General features: G+C 41.5%; 1 protein-coding gene across 2 annotated transcripts in view; it reads right to left on the reverse strand.

The window, feature by feature from the left end:
• Positions 1–6063: 6063 nt before the first annotated feature.
• The window catches only part of LOC101913864 (ubiquinol-cytochrome-c reductase complex assembly factor 1), a 46819-nt gene continuing 30005 nt past the window's right edge, over positions 6064–22877 (reverse strand). For both annotated transcript variants that reach the window (XM_055814148.1, XM_055814147.1), the window contains 3 exons: positions 11486–11563; positions 9966–10079; positions 6064–7283 (listed from right to left, as the gene is read on the reverse strand). In XM_055814148.1, coding sequence (XP_055670123.1) covers positions 7149–7283; positions 9966–10079; positions 11486–11563 — 327 coding nt within the window. In that variant the 3' untranslated portion in view covers positions 6064–7148. The remainder of the gene's footprint in view (positions 7284–9965; positions 10080–11485; positions 11564–22877) is intronic.

A 22877-nucleotide genomic window follows, 5' to 3' on the forward strand; every position in this document is an offset into this window, starting at 1 on the left:
GTTTGGTAACCATCTACTCTTCCTCCAGTAATTTCTCGTGGACCTCAGCATATGAAAGTACATACAACGTACACATCTCTGGCTGAGCTTGTCAGGCTGGGCTTCTGCAGCGCTGGTGGGGAGATGCAGAGATTTCCAGGGAGTCAGTTACCTCACCCTGCAGCAGACATCTGAAACAGGGTAGATGAAATGCACGGTGAAAGCACTTATCTCTCTGCACTGAGCAGGAGAGCTCAGGCTGCCACTGACAGAGGTTTACCATGCAGACATCTAGAATTAGATGAGAAGTATCCCATCCCTGCTGTCTGGCAAAGAGATAAACATCTATAATTGGCACTTCACAGACTGACTGGCCAACAGGGGATGTAGGAATCACATCAGCCAATTCTTGCCAGATAAAAGCAAGGATCTTATCTGCAAGCGTTGTCCACACACCTCCTGCAATCAACAGAGAAAGGCAAGAGGAAAATTCCCTCTGGCTAAACACACACACCAAGTCCCACTTCCAAGGCAACGTCCCCAGGCAGCTATAATCTGGCCCAGGTATTAGGCAACACTTCATTCTTGTGTCCCACTACAGATGCTCTTGGAGCTCACCAAACACGAACACCTCGCCTGGGCTTTCCACAAAATGTACCTGCCGCTTCCTCTTTGAAGGCAAACGGAAGGGAGCCCGCCAGCCTGTTCCATGATGGTACAGTTCTTTGGGAGCACTCACACACAAGAAGCCAGATTTGCTTTTTTCCCTTCATTTCAGACTGAAATCCACATCTTCCACCACAAACATCAGGGTGCTCAAACACACTTATCTACAGATGTTTCTGGAAGGCACCTGCATAGCAGTGTTCCACAGTGCAGCGTTCACCGGCCAGATGTAATGAACAGCAAGCACAGTTAGATGAGAAAAGTCCAAATTTTAGTTACTGCACTGAGATCTGTGTCAGCACGGAACTCACAGACAGAACAGTGCAAAGTCTCCCAGTGTTTTGTCCAAGGTTCCCGACCACGGCATTACAGATTCATTCTTCTAAACACAGTGGCAGCACACAAATTCCTTGCTTCATTTTTCCCATGCATATGTTAAGACTCTTCCAAATCAGGGCAGATAGCTTTGCCCCCGCTCAGCAGGAGGGCAATGGACACCAGCTGCCAGCTCTAGGCCAAATGATCTAAGCACTAGTGATGGCAGGGAAACAGACAACCCCACCTCCTCCACCGGTCCCTGCTCAGCGGTGTGCCCAGCATGCAGGCTCTTTCCAGTTGCCGCTCTGAGGCCCCTACCACCCATGTGCCACGCAGGGAAGCCAACGTGTGGCCACTGAGTCGCGCTGGTGGCCCTTCGAGGTCCAGCCCCTAGCTGCTCAGGGTGCCAATTCGCAGCTGTCATGAGAAGGACCACGATGTGCCTCTTCCCTAGGCTGCTGCCCCATAGTGAACACGTGAAAAAGCGCTTTCAGACACCTTCCCTCCTTCCAAAGGAAATACACAGAAATAGAATCGGGCATTGTAACAGCAACGGGTCCAGTTACCGGCAGGAAGACAGTATGAAGGGGAAGGATGTGGGACAATGAGCAAACCCTCATCAGATGCCTGGCTTTGACAGGATGTGGAGCAGCCCAGGAGGCTGCAGGTGGGATGAGGAGTGAACAAGCCCAGCTCACTCTTTTAGTCACCCATGTAATCATTAATGAAGGCTTTGCGTGCGCTAGACTCCTTGCTTCTTAAAACAGCGTGAAGGAGCCCTTAACTCCTGTGAGAGCTGCAGTAGCACGCCAACACCAACAGGATCTGGTCTCCGCAACATGTTGCAGGTTCACGAGACAGTGAAAACAGGACAGTAGATATTTCTGGTTCCTGCACTTGTGTGCAGGAAAACATTGACAGCAGCCTGCCCCAGGCCCCTCAAGCAGATCTATTGCCACTTGACCTAAACTCCCTGGCTGCTCCCAGCATATCACATCTGGAGCAGCCACTGAGATGTAACCACAGAAGATGGATTCATGCTCATGTGAACTCCTGCTCTGTGTTCCCTGTGGAAGGATGAGGCCCAACCATCTCTGCTGCCCCACAAATGAGCAGAGCAAGCTGTTAAGCAGGTTGAATGACTGCAAGCAAAACAAGTACTCCCTCAACATGTTCAGCAACTTCAGAAAGAACAAACACATGTAGGGTGCACAGGACAGCCCTAAATACCTGAGGAAGGGGCAGCAGTAAAAAGAAGCTCACCGGGGGAGCCTGGGAAGGATCACTGCAACTGCACCATCACAGCGCAGGCAGCCCACAGCACCAGTGGGCGATGCTCCCTTTGCAGGCTGAGGAGAGAGGCGGATACTTCACAAGCACAGCACAACTGCCTAAGCAGCAGAGCCTGCCACTCACCCATGGTGAGCCTCAGGGTCTTCCCTATGTCCTCACCAACTTTCCCAGGCTCCTGTGTAAGCTGTTGCCCTCTCCTTGGCTTCTCAGACCTTCAGGAAAAGACAGACAGTGCTGAGGGCCAGGCTGTGCAGATACAACATGCCCAAAAGATGGAGATATTGCTTCCTAAGGCATGCCGCAGAGTGGTAGAAGTACCATCACCCAGACTGCTGGAAGAAGTGTTAACCTAGCCCTAGGACACCAAAGGCACAGTCAAGCCTGATGAAGCACTGTTCAGCAGAGAGAATGGTGCACAGGTTGATCACAGTCTCTTGTAGGAAAAAAAAAACCCAAAAAACCAAAGAGCAAAAAAGTCTCAGTTAGTTTATTATACAAGACAACAGAGATCAGACCAAGCAGGGCAGGTGTGAAGAGGCAGATGGGGAGGGCAGCAGCCTGTACAGGGGGTGCCTACTACAAAGTCAGCTGCCACCAGCATCATCCAAACAAATCCTGTGTGCTAGGTGAAGACCACAACCAAACAGCTGCACTGGGGACTGAGAAGCTGGAGAACGCCACAACAGATGACTGCTGTATCCATGGCACAACTCTATTACCATCAGAGTTAGAAAGACACACAGTAATTTCTAAGTATTAATGTAAACATCTACGACTCCCAACATCGGTATTTTCACCTTCCTGGAAGAAAGCCCACAGTCCAGTTCCGGAGGCAATGAATTGCTCAGCACACCTGTAGAGGGAATCGGCAAACTTCTCCAAATGCTTGAGCAGCATTCAACACATCTCTGGGATGCAGATCACCTTTGCTGCACGCTCAGCATTAAACTGGTCCCACAGAAATGCTACAAATAGACTGCAGCAGGCATACGTTGATTTGAATTTCTGAAGACAGACCTCCTCTGCAGGGTTTTGGAAGTGAGAGAGCGTGGAAAAAATACAAGAGTGGCTCACAGGCTATGGTATAGCTCCCACAGTGCCTCAGTGTGGTGCCTTGCAGTGGTATACATCACAGGGGCCATGCTCACAGAAGCAACCACCATCTCTTCCCTGCTCCTGCTCACCCTCCCACAGCTTTGCTATTCTTCATCTACTCTACGTTCATCTAATTTAAAGCTCTGGTGGAAAAATTTGCTCTTGCTCCATCTCTGCTTACCTTATTTACCAAGCCAAAGGCAGGGTGAGGCAGGTCAGTGGTTAAATCCAACTGCTATGTCAGGAGCAGCAACTCTTACCCAAGGGCTTGGTGTGGCAGCAGCAGTGCTAAAACCTTCACTTTGAGGAGGATATGAGGCAGAAATCTGGGAAGTGGTAACTGCACTTTCACAGGGTAGGCACGTGGACAGTGCAGGAAGTGTGAAGATCAAGGATGCCTGTGCTCTTAGCACCGCAGCTGTCTGAAGAAGCAGAAAAAGCCTGTTAGAAATACCCAAAGGAGGTGTGAACACAGAAGCCAAGATGATAAAACCATTTAACCATCTAAAATACAGAGTAGGCGTCAAAGAGGATCATACAACTCCCCCCTCCGCACACCCCCCCCCCCCAAAAAAAAAAAAAAAAAAAAGGGTAGCAGAACATCAGCCTGAAGCAAGAGACTGCCAAGTTTGACTCTGGGGGCAAAACGTGCACCTACTCCCCTACCAGTGCAAAACAGCAGAGCAGAAAGGGAACACAGTGCACATTGGCCCTTTCCTTCCACTCACAGAAACAAAACCCCCATGATCTAGCTGAAATAACGAGTGCTGCCTACAGGGTCATGTCTCTTGATTTTAAAACACCTGGGAAAGTTGGGAGAACAAGTCCTTTGGAATAATAAGCCATGTCCAAATTCCGTGTATGAGACAGGAGATCAGGTTGGATGATAAAGTGCTCAGCATGGCTCCTTCCAGAAGAAGTGTGCATGCATACATTCACTTCAAATACAGTAAGCGTCCCCCAGCCAACGCCCTGAGACAACTTTCAAAAACTCCAGTAGCATAAACAAAAAACTGTCCACAAGCAGAATAGCTTCAAGCATTCCCTCTGCAAATCCTTGAAAATGGGAAAATACAGGCTTGACATTTGGTTACAACCCCTGTGTTCTGCTGCAATTGAAGTGGTACTACACATAGGAATCGCAAAAGCGATTAAAAGTTAAAAAACTGCTAATCACTGCTGCTGTAATGCTTGCAAGGTGCAGATTTTGCTACTGGAACAGTATCCTCTCTCAAGGACTCTAAATCCTGGTTATAAAGATGACATATATACCAGGTTGGCAATGCCACCACCTACGGGCATGCACCTCTGGAGTAAGAGGGGCCATATTCTACAGCCTGATCCTGTCTGCAGGTAACTGACAGCTGGGACCTGCGTAGCCTCCAGCATATTTCTTCCTTTCTAACAGATTACCCTTTTAATTCACAGACAGTTTCTGCCTTATTCTTGTAACAGGCCTCACACACTTGTGTCCAAAACACAGCCTGAGCGCTGGTTCAGCTCTGTAACGGTGGTGGGGGGGGGTGGTGTCAAAGGCATTTTATGGAACCAGCAGAGCGCCATGATTATTGGCCTTTATTCTCACATAATAGGAAGTGCAAAAGCAGATGCCAGCGACCACAATCTGGCACCATGATTTCTGGAGCCTCCTGCCCATAAAGATAAGAATGGGTTCAATTTTGACCACGTGGCTGTCCCATATTCAGAGTATCAAAGGTATTGTCATCTCTGGACTAGTGGTCCCATGAATTCTCCTAGCTCGCTGGCCTCGCAGCATCAGTGCCACAGCCACCACATGATCTCTGACCTGTGCACAGCACCAGGTTGGATGGTGGTGTACTCGCAGTCCTGTGTTCCCATGGCATGGATAACATGAGTCCAGGTTTAAATTACATAGCAGGAAAGGGGTTAAAGTTTAAATAACTGTTTTGTATATGAATTAATGTATGTAGCTTTGAGCCAAAATATCTACCATTAATTTTTCCACCTATTTCAGGAGCAGTAAGATACACAAAGTAAAGTTTATTTTGGTACTTGGTATACTTCACTCTCATTAAAAATAAATTAATCAGCAAATTCCTACACAGCTCAGCCTTCTTTTATGTAAATACAAGCCAGCTGTAATGAATTACAAGGTGTTATTATCTCACACACACTGTATAATACTTCACATATAAGAGGTTTCTCTGCTTAGCTCAGCTTTCAACAAAAGCATCTTAAATAAACTGCAAGCAAGTTGTTTGGTCTGTAATGTTTTCACAGAGAAGGGATACACCTCACACATAGAGGGTTTCTTTACATGACTCATTTTATAACAAGTTAAACTGAGGAAGTTCGCCTTGGAAAAAAAATAACAAAATGCCTTTTTTATACACAGAAGGCTCCCTAAGAGAAGACCGGGGAAAAAAAATGCAAGCCAGTGTTTGGGAGCCTATATTCTGCATCCCACTGCTCTTTACATAGAGAAGGATGTCAAATATTTCCCAAAACACACAATACGAAGAGAACAACTTCAGAAGGAAGAATAGTCACAGCCAGGCACAGTCTCACTTTAACCAGATTAAGGATTCACAAATTAAGGATTAATGTCACAAGTTAAGGATTATCACCTTTGACTTTTATTTAATAGTTTCATTAGGAATAAGTCCCGATATTATACTGCTTAATTCTTATCAAAAGCACAAGTGGCACAGAAAACACATACACATCACATTTACCCAGACTGACATTTATTATTGAGTAAGATTTTAGACAGGAGAGAAATTAAAACTGTTTTTTCACTGACCTGGAAATAGCCTGGCGAACCATCCACCTACGTAGTACACCTCAGCCTCTGCTGATTTAATCAGTGGAGCTCTTGCTCCTGTAATTACTATGTTGGCGTAATTTGCCTGCACAGCCATATAAAGTTTTCACTGGGGTTGACAGGTCTTGTTAAAAAGCCCTGGACCACTGCTTTGGGGGATGGAGGACAGCATAGTCCTGTCCCATTAAGAGCCATGGACAGAACCAGGAATGTTCTTTTCATAAAGAAATTCTTAAACCACAACTCTAAAAAGAATATGGAAATACCAGCAAGGCAGACTGAAATACCAAGTACTCTGAGGCAGCTTTAATGACAGCCTAGCCACATTTTGGACTTTATTCTCATTAAATTGGCTAGACTCGTAGAGCATTACTTGGGACTGTGCGTTATTCTATGCATCCTCCTATCCTTGTGCAACAAAGCAGAGAGTTCCTAAAACGGATTTTCACAGAAAACCCTTTAGAATCTTTTAAAGCAATTCTTAACACCACTACAGCAAAAATAGACCATTACATCTTGATATCAAGCTTTTAAAATACATTAACATCTAATATGCAAAACTCAGATTTGCCTTCACAACCATTCAGTGAGCAGAGGAACACTGCTGTGTCACTAGGTAGCAGCTCTCCAAATGAGGCAAAGGACAGAAACGTCTAGAAACGTCTTCTTGAGATAACTCTAAGTCATGGTAAAATACCTGGTTTCCTAAAGACAGAAGGCAGGTCTTTCAATTTGTCAGCAAGGACCACTCAGTGCCGTAAAAAGGACAGAGGTTCTCCAACCAACTAGCGTTTATTTGCAAGTGAATATTCAAAAGAGTATGGCTGTCCAATTTGCTACTACTGAGGCACCACAGACAGGACATCTAATTAAGTATTTTCTTTCCAACAGCAGATTTTCCTTCCTGACCCACAGCCTCAGCCCAGTTCAATTTCAGGCATGCTTCCCAAGATGATCTGACAAACTGACAGACACGTCAGCTCCGGCGCTCTCAGAGTCCTTCATCGTTGTAAACAGGGGAAAGGGGCTTGAGGATGCTTCGGGCATTGCTCTCCATGAGTGGCCGCCAGCTCACTTCGCCCGTCAGCAGCAGGTCCTCCCCGCTCAGTGCATCCAAGTGCTGCACCTGCAAGGACAGGACATTAGTGCAAGCTGTCCCATCACCTACTCAAGTTTCTCAAGAGCTACCCAAACACGTTGCATTCCGGAAAGTAAGCAGAACAGGGAGATTTGAACATACTTCTCTCTTTGTATGCGGTAGACCTAAAAAGATAATTGAGGACTGCTGAAGCGTCATGGAAAGGCTAGGAGATAAGTATCTGCAGATCCACTGGAGTTAACTTCCTAAGGTCTTCTACTAACACCTTAGCTCATGCTTCCTCTGAACGTTTGGCAATAGGACAAAGAAGAGCCAGCAAAGCTAACATGAGTCATTTTATCTTCTCAGCAGTTAATTCAGATGACACACTGCTAGTACCATCATCTACACTGACTGCTCTCAAAAGTGGTTTCACATAGACTAAGGCTTCTCACTATAGAAAAAAAGCCTGACCAGCAAGGAACACCTGAGATTTATAATACAAAAGCACATGAGCTGGAGGAGATGAACGTGGAATGAACACTCATTCTCACAATACAAGAAATACTTGGGATCAAATTAAGTTTTAAGGTGCAATGAAAGCAAAAAAGCCAACCAACTCTTGTCACACAACACAGTGTTAGCTTGCTGCCACAGGACACTGTAAGTGTGGTGGAGGAGGGAAAGTCCATCAAGAGTCAGTAACAGTGAGAAACACCATCTCTGGCTCAGGTAAGTCTGTGAACGCAGATTGCAAGGAGAGTTGACCAAAGACACAGTACATTTGCTTGCTCTGTTACTATATTCTCCTCTGGCATCCACTAATAGCTACTGTTAAAGACAGGATTAGCAAGAAGTTGTGGGAAAGACCTCATGCACAATGCTTACTGGAAACAAAGATAACCGGACAAGGAGTTTCTCAACCAAGAAAGGGATACACCAAGGGCCACGGAGCCACCTAAGCACAACATCCTGTTTCTGACAGTCAACAAAGCAGATGCCCCAGGAGTTAAGTACAACACATGCATACAATGTTATTTTCCTTGTTTATTTTCCCTCCCTCTCAAAATTTGTTAGTTCAGGAGGTTTGAACCTGAAGTGGTTGTTGTGGATTTAATATCCCTGGACAGACTTCCCTTCCATAAACCTTGCCAGTAGCTTTGGAAGCCAAGGGCAACTGTAGCATCCCAAACAATCTGTAGCAACTTTATGTCCCCACATCCTGGTACCAGTGAACCACCTTTCCTTGCTCACTTTCCTTTTGCCTTCAAGATTTCCCAAGAGCTGTCTCATATTCTTTCTCAGCTGTTTTTCAGACAGAGGATCCTACTCACTGATAGTAATAACGCTGTTTCATGTCATCCCTACTGCTCTTCTCTGAGCCTTCTTCCATTTGGTTTTTATCTTTCTTGATGGTTGGAACCCAAACCACACATGTAATTCAAGAACACAAGAGTACCACGAATTTGAAAAGTGGCTTGACAATACTTTATTCTCTATTCCCTCCTTAGTAGTTCTAAGTATTTGATTTACTTTTTTAGAACACTACAGAGTGCTGAGCTGACATTTCAATAATACAATTATAATCTCAAGGACTCATTCCTGTGTGGTGACAGACAGTTTAGAGCTCATCAATATATATGCAAAGCTGGAAATATTTTTCCTCAAGTGCACCACTTTAGAGTTGTCTACAGGAATGACTTGTCTTCAGAGGCTGTGCTCATTCTCCCCCAGTGTGCCACATTTATCTGTGTGATCACTGCTTCCTATTACAACTGCTAATAGCTTCTGTCCTATCCTTCGCTTGAACATACACAAGTGCAACAAATTCCCCACTTGGCAGCAAATTGTCACAAATTACATTTTATATGCGTTTGCTCCCTGCCAATCTTCAGTTTTAAACTTTCCTACAGACTCACTGAAGTTAAGCATCAGCAACCTTAAGCATTAAATTAAGCCTGTCCCTCCTGAGAAGCCCTTTGGCATTCCAAAAGCATCCTCAGACTCCTATAAAGTTCAGCCATTTGCTTCCCATATCATTTTTCAGACCACACTCTGAAATACCGTCTCTCCAAATCTCTATCTGGTCCTGAATACAGTATTGGAAACATTACAGAGAATGCTGTTGTGGAGGTTCTGGTCTTCAGTTCCCTATCCAACAGCCTACACTCCTCCAGAACCTCTCTTGCTCCTTTTTAAATCTTTGATACCCACTATATCCTACCAACATTTCCTAGAAATCTGGTTCACAAATCTCCTAAAGGTTGAGAGGACAAACACTACTTAGTATCGTTTTCTCCAGTTAATAACCAAAACAGAAAAAATTCTGGAAAACGTAACCTTTTTTTACTTTTCCCACAAAGATCATCAGGAGACTTTCAAGCTCTGCATGCTACTTCATTATGAAGAGGATCCCAACTCTGCAACATCAATTGTAATTCTACAAGTTGTAGCCCATTTTGTCAAGCCCCTCCATCGCATAGGTCCAGAAAAAGATGAGCACGATCGCTTTCAATACTCCATGAATTTCTCTGCAGCCATTTTTCATCAATCTGCAATAAGTATCAGCCTGTTTTTATATTTTTACCCTTTTCTCCTTAAAAATAATCACTGAATATAAACATCAGTTATATTTATGAGGAGAACTGAGCTATATGGTGTGCAAGCAATAAATATTTAATATTTTAAATAACAGAATAAAGAGAAGCCACACCACAAACTGCAGCATACCTGTTTGCGCACGTATTCTACGAGTAACTCTAGATGCCGAGGGTCCTCACAGTTCCTGTTAAAAAGGTTTCTCCAAAGAGCTGCTGCCAGAACACGATCATCAGACAAGATTCCCTAAAGGAAGTAAAAGGGGGATTAAAAACTGCACATGATGAGGGTCTGAACACAAGACAACCACATCACTACTTGGCAACTGACAATATTAGCTGTCTCAGAGCACACAGCTGTTACCTTTTCACGTATACAGTTTGTATCAACACCACTCTTTCCCAGAATGCAAAAACAACGCTGGTCTTAATTTAATTTACAGAGCAGCCCGTAACAAATATTCTGGCAAGTTAATTTGGAAAACAACTGGATCAGGGAATTCCTAATGCAGGAGCTGATAACTGCGTTTCTACATTATGAAATCTTTGCCACAAAAATTTTGGCCTTACAGAGAAGACAGCACCACCTCACAGAATTGTGTGAAGCCCATGACACTTGGAATAGAAAAATTAAAGGATATTTAATACAACATTGCAGAAAATAGTCAGGACTTTGCTATTTTCCTTTGCTTTTTCATTTTTCATTCTGAATGAGAGAGAACTCATCAAGAACTATTTAGATTTTTCCAGTTACATCTAATATTAAATTTGGCTTATACAAAAAACCACATCCATGAGTGCTTTTTGTCTAAATTCTCTCCCACTTTTATTGTCTTTTATTATGTGGTGTTACTAGCAGAGTCTCGTAACTCCCGTCTTCTGCTGACACATTTGCCAAAAGCAAGAGAGGACTTTAAAATACTCAGCTAAAAATAAAAATGTCAACATTTGTCTTTAATTTAACTAGACATTTTGTTTCCAAAAGAGTGTCAACAAAAAGAGAAAAGAAAAATAAACAGACAGACACACAAGCAGACACATCCTGGCTATACTTAAAGCTAGATTAAAGACCTGCATGCATAACACTGTCCACAATTCTAAGAAGTTTAAATTTAAAAGATATTAATAATGCAAATCACTGTGCAAAAAATAATCCCACTGTGTGAATAAGAAGAGCAGTTGAAGAGCAACACCCACTAGAGCAAAAAAATAACTATTAAAAGAGATGATGTAATTGTATTTTCTTCTTGAAAGTCCTACAGACACTTGTGCACAGTGGTACCTTTGTCTCCCCATATTATTTGGTATTTTCTATAAATACTCTCTTTGCTTTCGAACTACAGCTGTGTGCAAAGGGATTCAAAGGGAGGAAATGATTTATTGAAGGTCAAACAGTGACGGAGCAGCAGTACAAAGGCTATCCCTCCTTCCATGTCCCATCATTTAAATCAATATGCTGTGTGCTTTCATGTTTATTAGAAGTACTTTAACTCAAGGAATAAGATGATGGCAATGACTAAGAAGCCTGCTTCTGTAACATAACATTTCTCCAAAGACATGTACAGCAAACATTTTACTCATCTGGCATATTCTGTGTTAATGAATTAGATGGTATACTTGTTCTTGCAGATTCTCTGAAAGCACCCTTCTTACCTCATCATATCCAAATAGAGCTGCATAGAAATTTTCTACCATACTTCTTAAATCTTCCTTTAGAACAACAGAATTAACCTAAAAAAAAACACCAAAAAACAGAAAAACCATCTGCATAGGCTCTAAAGAGGAGGTGATGAGAAAATACTATCAGTTTCACTCTGAGGAGGCAAAGCAGCAGCAGCGCCTTGGCCCACACAGGTTAAGATTTGGCTCCAACGATGTTAGGCATTCTAGAACAACATGCAATGCAGCTCTGTTAATTTTGTACACAAATGAAAGTCAGTGCTGCTCAGAACATATGAGTGGCAGAAAAATCCTCAGCCAACTGTGCTGACATCCAGCTACATGAGCAGAGGAAAAAATGCAGCCGGGGAAAAGAGTGAAAGCAAGGCTATCCTTTCAGTGGCAGCACAGGCTAAGATAACGAAGACTCCTCTGTATTTTAACTGTTAAGCAGATTTTCTGGACCTTGATTCATTCACACAGGTGTTTTAGAAATTCAGTTTTTTCAACATTTTTTCTGAAGTATGGACTCCAGAGCTAGACATGCTATTACAGTAAAGAACTGTAACTGTTATTACTGGAACGCTAAAGACATAGGCACCTTCCTTGCCACTACTCCTCACTTACTTGTCAATACGGACTTTCTCATTCAGGAATCACATGGATTCTGTTTCCACAGCATCTCACTAGAAGCTCAGACATACTAGTTTTTGGCTATGACTAAATTTCTTTCATTATTTGTGATGATCCAACTAATTCCCCCTATGCTGTAAGTGTGACTTGGTCCAAGTTCCACACTAACTTTCAACTAAATTTAACAGTTGCTTAAGTATTTGCTGGTTTGGCCTAAGCCACCCATCGGCTTGCAGAACTTATCCCACGTGAGCTTAAGACAAATCAGAAGAGATCAACTGCTAGCTCTAGAGTGATGGCTGAAATACCTCATGTGCATCTCCATCCAAAACGCCTATTCCTTTTGCCTGTACTTTTTACTTCTATCAACAAAATGATTTAATAAACAGTTCTCCTGAGCGCTAAGCTACACTTCAATTGGTAAAGCTGCTTCTTTGTATCGACTCTCATGAGAGATCTAAGATGTACTAAGCATTTCTTTTTTCACAGATCTCACATCCAATGTAAATATAGATGACAAGGATAATTATCTTCATAATTCCATACTAGCAGAACATTTATGTATGAGACTGCATCTTGGACACAGGTTTTACAAAAAAGGAAACTGCAAGCAGGAATGCAGGGCAGGGTATCAGTTCTACTACGGAATACGCACTGCTGTCTTTGACATACAGCTTATCACACGACAGTGTGAACCACGTCCTAAATACTTTCTTACTATCCTTAAGAGTACTCACCTTGGCAATTATGCAACAGCTTTTCTATCAAGCTGTTAATTAGTTTTTGCCACACTAGTGAATCCCCAGTTCAAACAGTCTTCCATTAAACCACTATCTTTTTTCATCTGTTGATTTTTATAGAAATGCATATAGTGCAAATACAAGGAAAATTCCTTTTATGTCAGTTACTCATATTTTTCCATTAATATAAACTATTAAAATTCATGCAGATATTTTATAGGCTATCAAGATTTGGAGACTGGTTATTACTGAATGTTTAAAAAAAGAACTAAACATAAGAAATCAGAGGGTTAAATGATGACTGCAACTTCTGTAATGACTTAATTAAATTTTTACTGAGTACATAAACTATGATGTCATTTCTACCCAACCATGCTCAAACTTTCTATGCATGTCAGAGATCGTGGTTTTTCTCAATAGAACGTACTTCTAAATAAGCTGCACTTCTACAGCTCTAATAAGGGGGAGCAGGTCTCATGTAACACACTCAATAAATTATCCTTCCATTTTAAACAAACAAATTCCATGAGTTATTATATATTTGCCACGCACTTTTTATGACATAATAAAAATGTTACCTCAAGGATTACTTAACACATACTACAAATGTTACAGCAGGCAACTGCAAGGGGCAAAGAAAACAAATAGTCCCATTACAGAGACAAGTCCTGGACTATACGTCCCTAGGGAAGCAGCTTTCTATACTAAAAACAAAGAGCAGCAGCTTTAAGTTAGCAAGAAATAGATTGATGAAGGAGATAACCAAGTTAAACAAACACGGCAATAAATACATCTTAAAAGACAAACAGTTTAAAACATAAAATATGACTTTGGGGATGGAGCTGTATCTTAGGCAATAAAATTACATTTCAAAGAATATTGCAGTTTCTGAAGAATACAACCAACACTGGTTAAGTACAAACACTGTAGGGAAAAAATTCCTTCTTTATAAAACAAGAAAAATGAGTAAATCAGCATTTGTTGGAAATGCTTCCTCTTTTTAAACTTGTACATGTTCTCACCACTGGCAAGTTTCATGATCTGGCTGGTCATGATTCTGCTGACTCTTCCACACTTTGTTATTATGAAGAAAAACTGCTAGACAATTCCAAGTGAGCAATTATTAATAACAAGGAAAAAATCAGTAACATCTGGAGCTCTTCTAGGGACTTGGCCCCTTTGCCTTTTTTGGAACAACCCACTGCAGAGCTGTCACCAGAATAAATTTAAAAACCATTGCCTCAATTGACACACACAGCTATCTTAGTTCAAAACAAGGAATACAGTTTTGGTACATCTCTCACATTTACAAAACCTTTAAAAAAAGGAAATGTAGAGCTAATGTATCTTCCTGCTAAATGTCACAATTTTTCATTGAAAGACTCCATGACCCCAACGCTCTGCCTGCAAGACAACTACAGCATACAACTACTGCATTTGTGTTACTATATTGCAGTAAGAAACCTAATCTTCAGTCTCGAGGACTTCAATATACATAATTCAACAGCCACCTGGTGAGGCTTACTGCTGTATCAGACAATTTGTAATATCAAGTCTCATGTAAGGTTTTGAATTCTAACATAATTCCTAGGAAAGTAAGAGCACACTGCTTTACTGTGTATGCTCAATATGTACGAAAGTATCTTACGTATGGGCACAGCTTTTAAAGCAAAAGCTGATATAGGATTAGTCCATATTAATGTCCTTTGTTGGACCGAGAACATTCTTTCATAGAATCTCCTCCTCATCTCCACTTTGTCATGCTTTGGCTGACACTGCAGAGAAGTGTCAGTGCGCACAAACTGGAAAATGTGCTCTAACATGCTCCCTACCTGCTATGAAGCATTCAGCCTACAGGGTTGGGCTAGAACCAGCACAGTGTAAAGATCACCCCTGCAAAGCAGGGATGCTGGATCATCAACTGTTTAACTCCACATGTGTGTCCCTGTCAGGCCACACTAAAGGCTAGAGTAGACACAGCTGTGATGTCCACGGGCTGCACTATTTGAGAGCACTTCAACAGGAGTCTCTTTCTGCTACAGCTTTTGCCAGCACATGTTGCACCCTTAAGCTACTTTAACACATTAATCCATCCATAGACTATAAAGCCAGAAAGGACACTTCTAATCGCACCTTGTACAAGCACTAGTCATTGAATTTCATGCAGCAATTCCTCTCTTTAGGCCATAAGTTATGGTTGAGCTAGATTTTTTTATGAAGAGATTTCAGCCAGAAGAAATGATTAGATCATAGAACCTGACCCTCTGCGTATCACAGACCATTACATTTCACTGAGTTCCCTCTGTATTAAGCTCAGTAAGTTGTGTTTGGCTAAAGCATATCACCCTCACAGTTGAACATGTGTATCTCATTTCATATTTTAATTTTCTGGCTTAAGTTTCCACCCCATCGTTCTACCATTCCTGCTAGAATAAAAAGCCTCTTCTGTACAATGTATTAGGTCCTGTACCTGTACACAGTAGATGTGTCAGCACAGTCATTTTTTCAAACTAAGATTAGGCTCTTTAAGGCAATGTTTACACTAGGTGCACGGATATACTACATCATCAGCACACTCCTGGAGTGGTCAAAGTTGTAATAGCAAAGTAATGTTTTATATTGATACAGTAAAAATTAATCCATCTCTTGTGCAAAACAAGTTACACAGGTATGCGCAGACTTTTGTTGTACAGCCTACTCTAGAGCTGTAGACTCTTTTGTACCGAGTCTACTCTGGGGACTTCTGTTAGCCACACTGCTATAAACATCAGTCAACTCCCATTGATTACTGGAGCATTCAATATTGACAGAAGGTCCTGAAGGAGATAACAGCACAAATCTTTCATGATAAAAACTGTCACTCCTCAAATATTTAGGCTTTTTTATGCACTTTCTCCCAAGCTGCGTTTGGAAAGAATGACCTATATATTATTTGTAACTAATGTAAACCATATATTACAACTGCATATAGTTATATATGAGCTTTTTAAGTGTTTGCTGCCCTTTTAATAAACACACATGGCATTAAATGGGAAAACCTGCAAACGGCTCTTATTTCCTCCAATAACATAACTATTACTCGTAGGACAGTAATTTTGAAAATGACTGAGACTGTAGCTAGGATCAAAATGATTAAATTAATAAAACAGATTAAAAATATCTCTGTAGCAAGTAGCCAAAAAGGCCAGTTCCTTCAGGCAATCTCACATAGTTGCGAAATGACAAAGATATTGCAGAAATTATTTTTCCAATCTTGATTTTTTGAGTCTTTTATTAATCACTGTTACTTTCTCTACAAACAAGCTTACTGGCTTATAATTAGCTACAGCTGTGAGTTCCCATATAGCTTAAAATACTAACTTTTTTGATAAATTCTCTAATTTTCTAATTAAAATTAAGTAATTTTGTAACCCGCCTCAGTAGATAAAGAGATTCACAGAACGGTCTTTAAAGCCTTCTTCAATGTTCACTGACAAGCTACTTCGACACTGTAGTAACCTGGACAAAAGCTGAATGCCAGACTTCATCAGAACCAGTTCCTGCCAAAATCTTCAATCCATGAAAACATGTTAATGTTAAAAGACTTTTGCATGCTCTGCTACCTTTGTAACAATTGCATAGTCATCAATAACACTCCTTAGAGCATGTTTATTTCAAGACATTATTTACATATTTCAACGAAAATAGAAGGTCACCCCTAGCTGTCTCCTATCAAGAAAATGAGGTATATGTTTCTGTCTTGCAGTCTATCAATTCAAAAATTCTGCCATTGTAACAGCTGAAGATGCAGAGCAGATCCCCATATATTTAATACAGTCAGGATTGTACTGTGGCTTGTCCCAAATTCCTTTTTCTCTGTAGTTTGTGGCTGGCAGAGCTCATTGACAACCTCCCAAAAGAGGGGTCAGGGAAAAGAGGTCAAATCCCTGGGCTCTGTCGAGTTGCTGATTTTCTGTGAGGGTGAGCGGCTGTAGAAGGTTTTTCCTGTAATGCCTCTTTTAAAAAATTACTTGCCCAAAACTGATCATGAACATGTTTCTGAACATACCAAAACCAGGATCAAGAATTCAGTCTGATAAATGGAAAGGAAGTTACATAACCAAGTTCAAAAGAAACACTGGGAGAAGACAGCAGTAAAGGCAAATAAAGTAGATATTCACCATTAGCACTTAGGTCATGTAAAACTCAATCTCTTTACTGAGCCAGACCTCAGTAACTGTCAGAGGGTGTAAGACACAAGAAACAATGCACTGGATGTGACCAAGAGCCCACTTAACGGCATGTCTTGCCTTAACAGTAGCGAGATACACTGAGAAAAGTAAAAAGGCTACAAATCTCATATATGCTTCCTCCAAGTACTCTCCCAACCAACTTCAGCTCAGGCCAGTTCTCAGTCCTTGATGTTTGTTTATATGGCAACCTTCAACAGGTCTCTATGTCAAGCAACTTGTCTGGTAAACTTTCTGCACCCACAGCACGCTCCAGCAAGAAGTACGCTGGTCTACTACCCATAAGGAGAACCACCACCTCCTGTTTGTTTCTTCTGAAACTAGCTTCTACTAGTTTCATCTGGTGGCCGAGTTTTTCCACTGGATGAGACAGTGAATACAGACTGCTCCACCACCTCCTTGCAGCACTCAGGATTCTGAGAGTCCATCATACTCCGTGTGATACGATCTGCCCATAGAAAAAGACTTAGGATAACTTAATAGAAGTCAAAAGCAACAAAATCCCTGGGATCATGAAGTACTAAACAAAATAACATTTAACAGGACTGCAGAGCCATGAAAGGTGGCATCCATATTGAAAAGTATTTCAGCAGAACCAGGTAAGTACAAATTAGTAGAAAATACAATAATAAATGGAAACAACAATCACAGAGAATGACCAGTAACATGCAGTGCTGATAAAGGAACTAGTAGTAGGTGTTTAAAAGAACCAAACAACAAACCACATAAAGTTTATATAACCATGTGTATACATTTAGCAGCTACAATTCCAGAAATAAAGAGATTTTGTGGATAAATCTCAAAAAAAATCCAGCTCAGCAATTCAATATTGAAGAAAAAGACAAATAAATGTGAGGACTTATGAAAGGAATACAGAACAAAAGAGGAACCCTATTCGGCCATAAAGCCATAGTGTGCCCACATATAAAATGATGCACATATTTATTACCTTTTAATCTCAGAACAAATCTAAAAACTAGAAGACACACAGAAAAGACTAAGGTGGTTAGACACATGAGAAAACACTAGTTATATTCAGGAAGAAATGAGGAGGAAGATGATGGAGAAGTAGGATCATGAGTGATATTGAGCAAGTAAACAAGAAATTACTGTTCACTGTTTCTTATAAAAAAGATGTAGAAAAGCTGACGAAATGAACAAATAATGCTTCAAAAATAGAAGTACTTTCTCATGCAACACAGTTACATGGCAGAAGTCATTGCCACAGGACATTAAAGAGCAAAAAATATATAAGGGTAAAAAAGGGACTTCACATCCACAGAGGATTTCTGTTAGTAGATACTAAATGTGATCGTCCCCACGCAACTCTCATATTACTCATTAGTTAATGCCAAGAGAACGTACTGAAGAAATACCGATACACAATTCAGTTTCTTACACTTTTTCCCCAAATATCTCTGGTCATTGCTAGAAATAGTACACTGGATCTTCACCTGACGTTAGAAGAGTAACTTCTGAGTATGTTCAGTTTTGTTCATTTTTTGCTTATCTTTGCAGATATTGACTGCTATCTCTTATGTCTGTGCACCTCTTCCAGCCCTGACTTGCAGCAAGACAGCCACAGCCCATTAGATGATCCTGGATGCCAGTCATCAGGTCACTTTGTTGATAGGAATTTCACCTGGAGTATGCTAGTGCAATTAAAAAAATATTGCTACCTTTACCATAGTAACCTCACGGGAAGAGGCTACACTTTATGTAGAAATAAGAGCAAGAATGATGCTGCTCACACCAAATAGATCTTCTCCTAGGGGAAAAAATAATTTAAAACCCCCATTCTTCCACCAAGAATTTGGGACCAGAAGAAGTTTCTATCAGGTAGGAACAGCAAGTCACATCTCTCCTAAACTTTTTTTGTGGAGAGTTTATTTCATTTAAAAATTGAGTGACAATTGCAAGAGCTCATGCAATTAGTAAGCAATCAGCAAGGCTAATTCTCGATGCTAACACCTAGTACTGCTACAACCTTTATCCAGTGATTGAGGCCAGGACAAATGCAAATACTCACTATCTCACTTCCAAATTAATTTTTGTAGTGCCTAGCAGAGTGGCTTATTTGCATTTGCTCCATCAGACTTCCCACTATTTCCCAGCACAGCCCTGTTTATACGTGACCTGTTTGACATTCTCCCACCAGTTTTACATTTGGGTAAAATTCTAATTTGAAGTCACATTGCTTTCACCTTCTACCAATATTCTGCACCTTCTGGTTTCAATAATAAGCTGAGAAAAACCCAATTTCCCCAAGCACTCCTCCTCCCCAGGGCTTCAAACACACACATGCCACAGAATAGTTAACAGCTAAATATTTTCTTGCCAATATTTTAAGAGTGCAGAAGGTTCCAAATTGCTGGTAAAATAAACAATGCCAGACTGTGAAAACTCCTGCCTGCCATATACTCTGATGTTAACAAGAGTTTCTTTATTACTGTAACCTTTCAGAAGCGAACAAAAATTATTTCTCTACCCTAGTTCTGCCCTCAAGTAAAAGGCAAAGGAGGAAAGCGAACCATGAAAAAGCTGCATGGTAAGATACTGTGAGTTTTCCATCTTACTTCTGTACTTCATTCAGACTTCATGCTGCTGTGAATAAACTTCCAGAAGATCCTAAAAACATGGGCAAGGATTTCAAGAAGCCAAAAATTTCTTTACACGGTTTCCTGAATAACACAGATTAAACTTACATAGGGGCCATCTTCCCTCTTGCAAGTACATAATAAAAAAGGAAATGCAAATGGGCAAATTTAGGATGCTTTCAATGAAACATTATTTTCAAGCTCCTCAGTACATAGCTCTGTCTTCAGGGGCTTTTGCCATGGACTTCCATCAATTACAGGGTCTCTGCCATTTCCTCATGTCTAAACAATTAAGTCTTCAAACAGCAACCACAAATAGAAGGAATTGCTAGTGCTTTTTAGCATGAACAAGTCAAATGACTATACAGTTCAGGTGACACCCCCTAGAAGCACTGGTCATTCACAGGCCTGCCAGCCTTCTGTTACCTACCAAATATATTTGGAGTTATGGAATCCGTGCCCAAGCCATCTGAAAATCAATTCCAATCACTGTGGCTCATTTCACACACACCAAGATTGTATTGACCCATCTTCCATCCATGACTTCCACACCACTAGCTGAATCTCACTTTTCATGTGCAGTCATTCTTGTGGCCCCAAGACTATCTGACTAACTTGAAAATCAACATGATATACGCTTTGCTAGCAACAAAGAGAGATCTCTAAGATCAGACACGGTGGTATGTTGGTCAAATCTTTTAACCTTTTGCATTCTTTCCTGCCCTTTGAATATGGAAATAACAATATTCAAGTCCTTACAGAAGCATAATATCCAGTTAACATCAACAGAGATACAAGAAGTGCTGTGTATGACCAGAAACAGAAGAGGAAGACACAATAACTGAGGACAGAAAAGGGACTAGGAAGAAGCTACTGAGATTCCCAAACCAGAATAGAAAAAAAAATAAACAACACACACATCAGTTTGCCTAGACAGGTACAAATGTATCATATGCCACTGCTTATGCTAAAGTAGCAAAAGAAATCAAAGAAGCACGCAAGCATGAAAGCAAACATTGGAATTATTGAATGTATTGCATTTGCACTTGCTGATGATTATCATTTATTCTACTGTGGGAGCTGTTACCAAAAGCAGTCAAAAATAAGGGCTTCATAGAGCTGCCAGTTTTATCAATGGATAAAATGGGCCAGAGAAGTCAAGAAAACAAAGTAACAAAATAAAGTTCGAACCGGAAAATACAAACATTTGCAACCCACTTACCTAGCCAGGCTACAAGGCACTGTGGTCTGTGCATTGTAAACATAAAGACATTATGTCTGCAGCAGAATTTAAGACTGGCCTTTGAAGGAGCTCAACAATTAAAGTGGCATAGAGCTGCCCACAGGAGAAGCTGATCCAGACTGCCAGTGCTGGCAGATGGACAACCCACTCCCCAGTACATACTACAGGCTATTGAAACAAAAAAAAAAAAACCCCACCCCTAGTGGAGACAGTCAGGAGATGTAATGCCACAGTGTGCAACAAGCCAGGGAGATTATCATTGCACCAGTTTTTGGAAGACACGAGTGACATCTAGGTCAGAGAGAGAAAGAGATGAGGCACAAGCGTACTAGTGGAGGAAAGTGCTGATGATGGCAAATACACAACTAGGATTTAGGATGGGAAAGAAAGTGTTCAGAAAAAGAAATAAAATAATTGGAGAAGAAAAGACAAATCTGGAGTTGAGAGAAGCAGTCATGAAGATGCTTCAACTTGCAAGGGTGGGTTTGAAGCAAGCAGACAAGAGGACAGATCCTGAGCTCCCACTGTGGGCCTTTGCAACATGAAACTCCCATTGTAGCAGTGAAGCAGCATGCCGCGGATGGAGAGCCGGCACAACTGGCACTAATGGTTGTAAGAGGATTAGTTAAACATGAAGGAACAAGAGGAGGGAGAGAGGTGGTGCCGCCAGCCTGACACATACAAAGGGGTCCTGCAAGGAAACAAAAAGAATTTACAAAAAAGGTAGAGAGATAAACTAATATCTCTACAAGATAGGAAGTAGGAAGGGATAACTATGTGACATACTGACAGAGGGGGGAAAGGTGGAAACAGGTGCATACCCTGAGAAAGGCATCAGATACAAGCTCCAGTGAGTTCAGGCATTAGGGCAACAGAAAAATGACCAAGGACAAGGAGGGGGAAAAAACCATTCAGAATGGGCGCGATGAATTAAGACCTTAAGTAATTGCTTATGTAAATGCCAAAATTGGGCATACATGAAAACAGTAATAGTCAGCACACCACAGAGCACAGCAACCAATGGGGAAGTAAACTTTCACCACACCTGACAAAACAAAAGTGACAAGCAAGGAAGGCAACCCAGAGAACAGGACGATGCTCTTCTAACTGGTTAGCATGACAGAGAGAGTAAGATTAATTACCACAGTTGTACAGATACAAGCTTGATGAAGATCCTATTAGCCTGAATGCAATTGCTGTCAAAGAGAAAACAGAAAAGAGTTTCTCTCACATACTGTGCCTCTCCCTCTTGGAAGCACTCACTGTAGTCTGTAAAGCTGCACTCACATTTTGCTCTCAGAAACAAAGTAATAAAAGTTACTAATCCTTCTCCAAAATAAGGCTTAATGAAGAGCTCCGAAACGAAGAGTACCAAACAGACCTCACATGCGCCATTTGTGCCCCCTGAAGAAAAGTCCAGAATTTGTACAAAATAAAGCACTTCAACCACTCCTTAGTTTAGCCAGAATTAGCATTTGGAAGCATTCAGTGGAAGCTAGATGCGTACAGAAAACCAACCGACCTCTCCTTGTCAGCAGCAGTTACCAAACACCATCTGATAACTGCCACCAGGGCCTCCTGATACAGGAGGAAGGGAACAGCCAGAGACACTGCAGAAGGTGGCAGTAGTAATTTGTGAGCTGGGAGAGCCAACAACCACTGCATACTGTTTTAATCAAAGCCACAGCACACGGGTGCTGTTGAGTCTGCCAGAGACACAAAAACAAGTTGTGCAAGGGGAAGGGAAGGCACTGCCTCAAACCCTTGCAGCACCCCTGCACCATATCGGAACCCTAACTGATACTTATGGTATTGTCCTTCAAGACAGGCGGGCAGCACAAACGTAAGGAAAAGTTAGTTATTCCTTCCTGAAGAGGAAGCATAAGATATTAGTGATATTCTACTGGCAGCAAAAAGCACAAGCAACAGTAAGATCAAAACATA

This window comes from Falco peregrinus, chromosome 9 (genome assembly GCF_023634155.1).
Source record: "Falco peregrinus isolate bFalPer1 chromosome 9, bFalPer1.pri, whole genome shotgun sequence".
Classification (NCBI taxonomy): domain Eukaryota; kingdom Metazoa; phylum Chordata; class Aves; order Falconiformes; family Falconidae; genus Falco; species Falco peregrinus.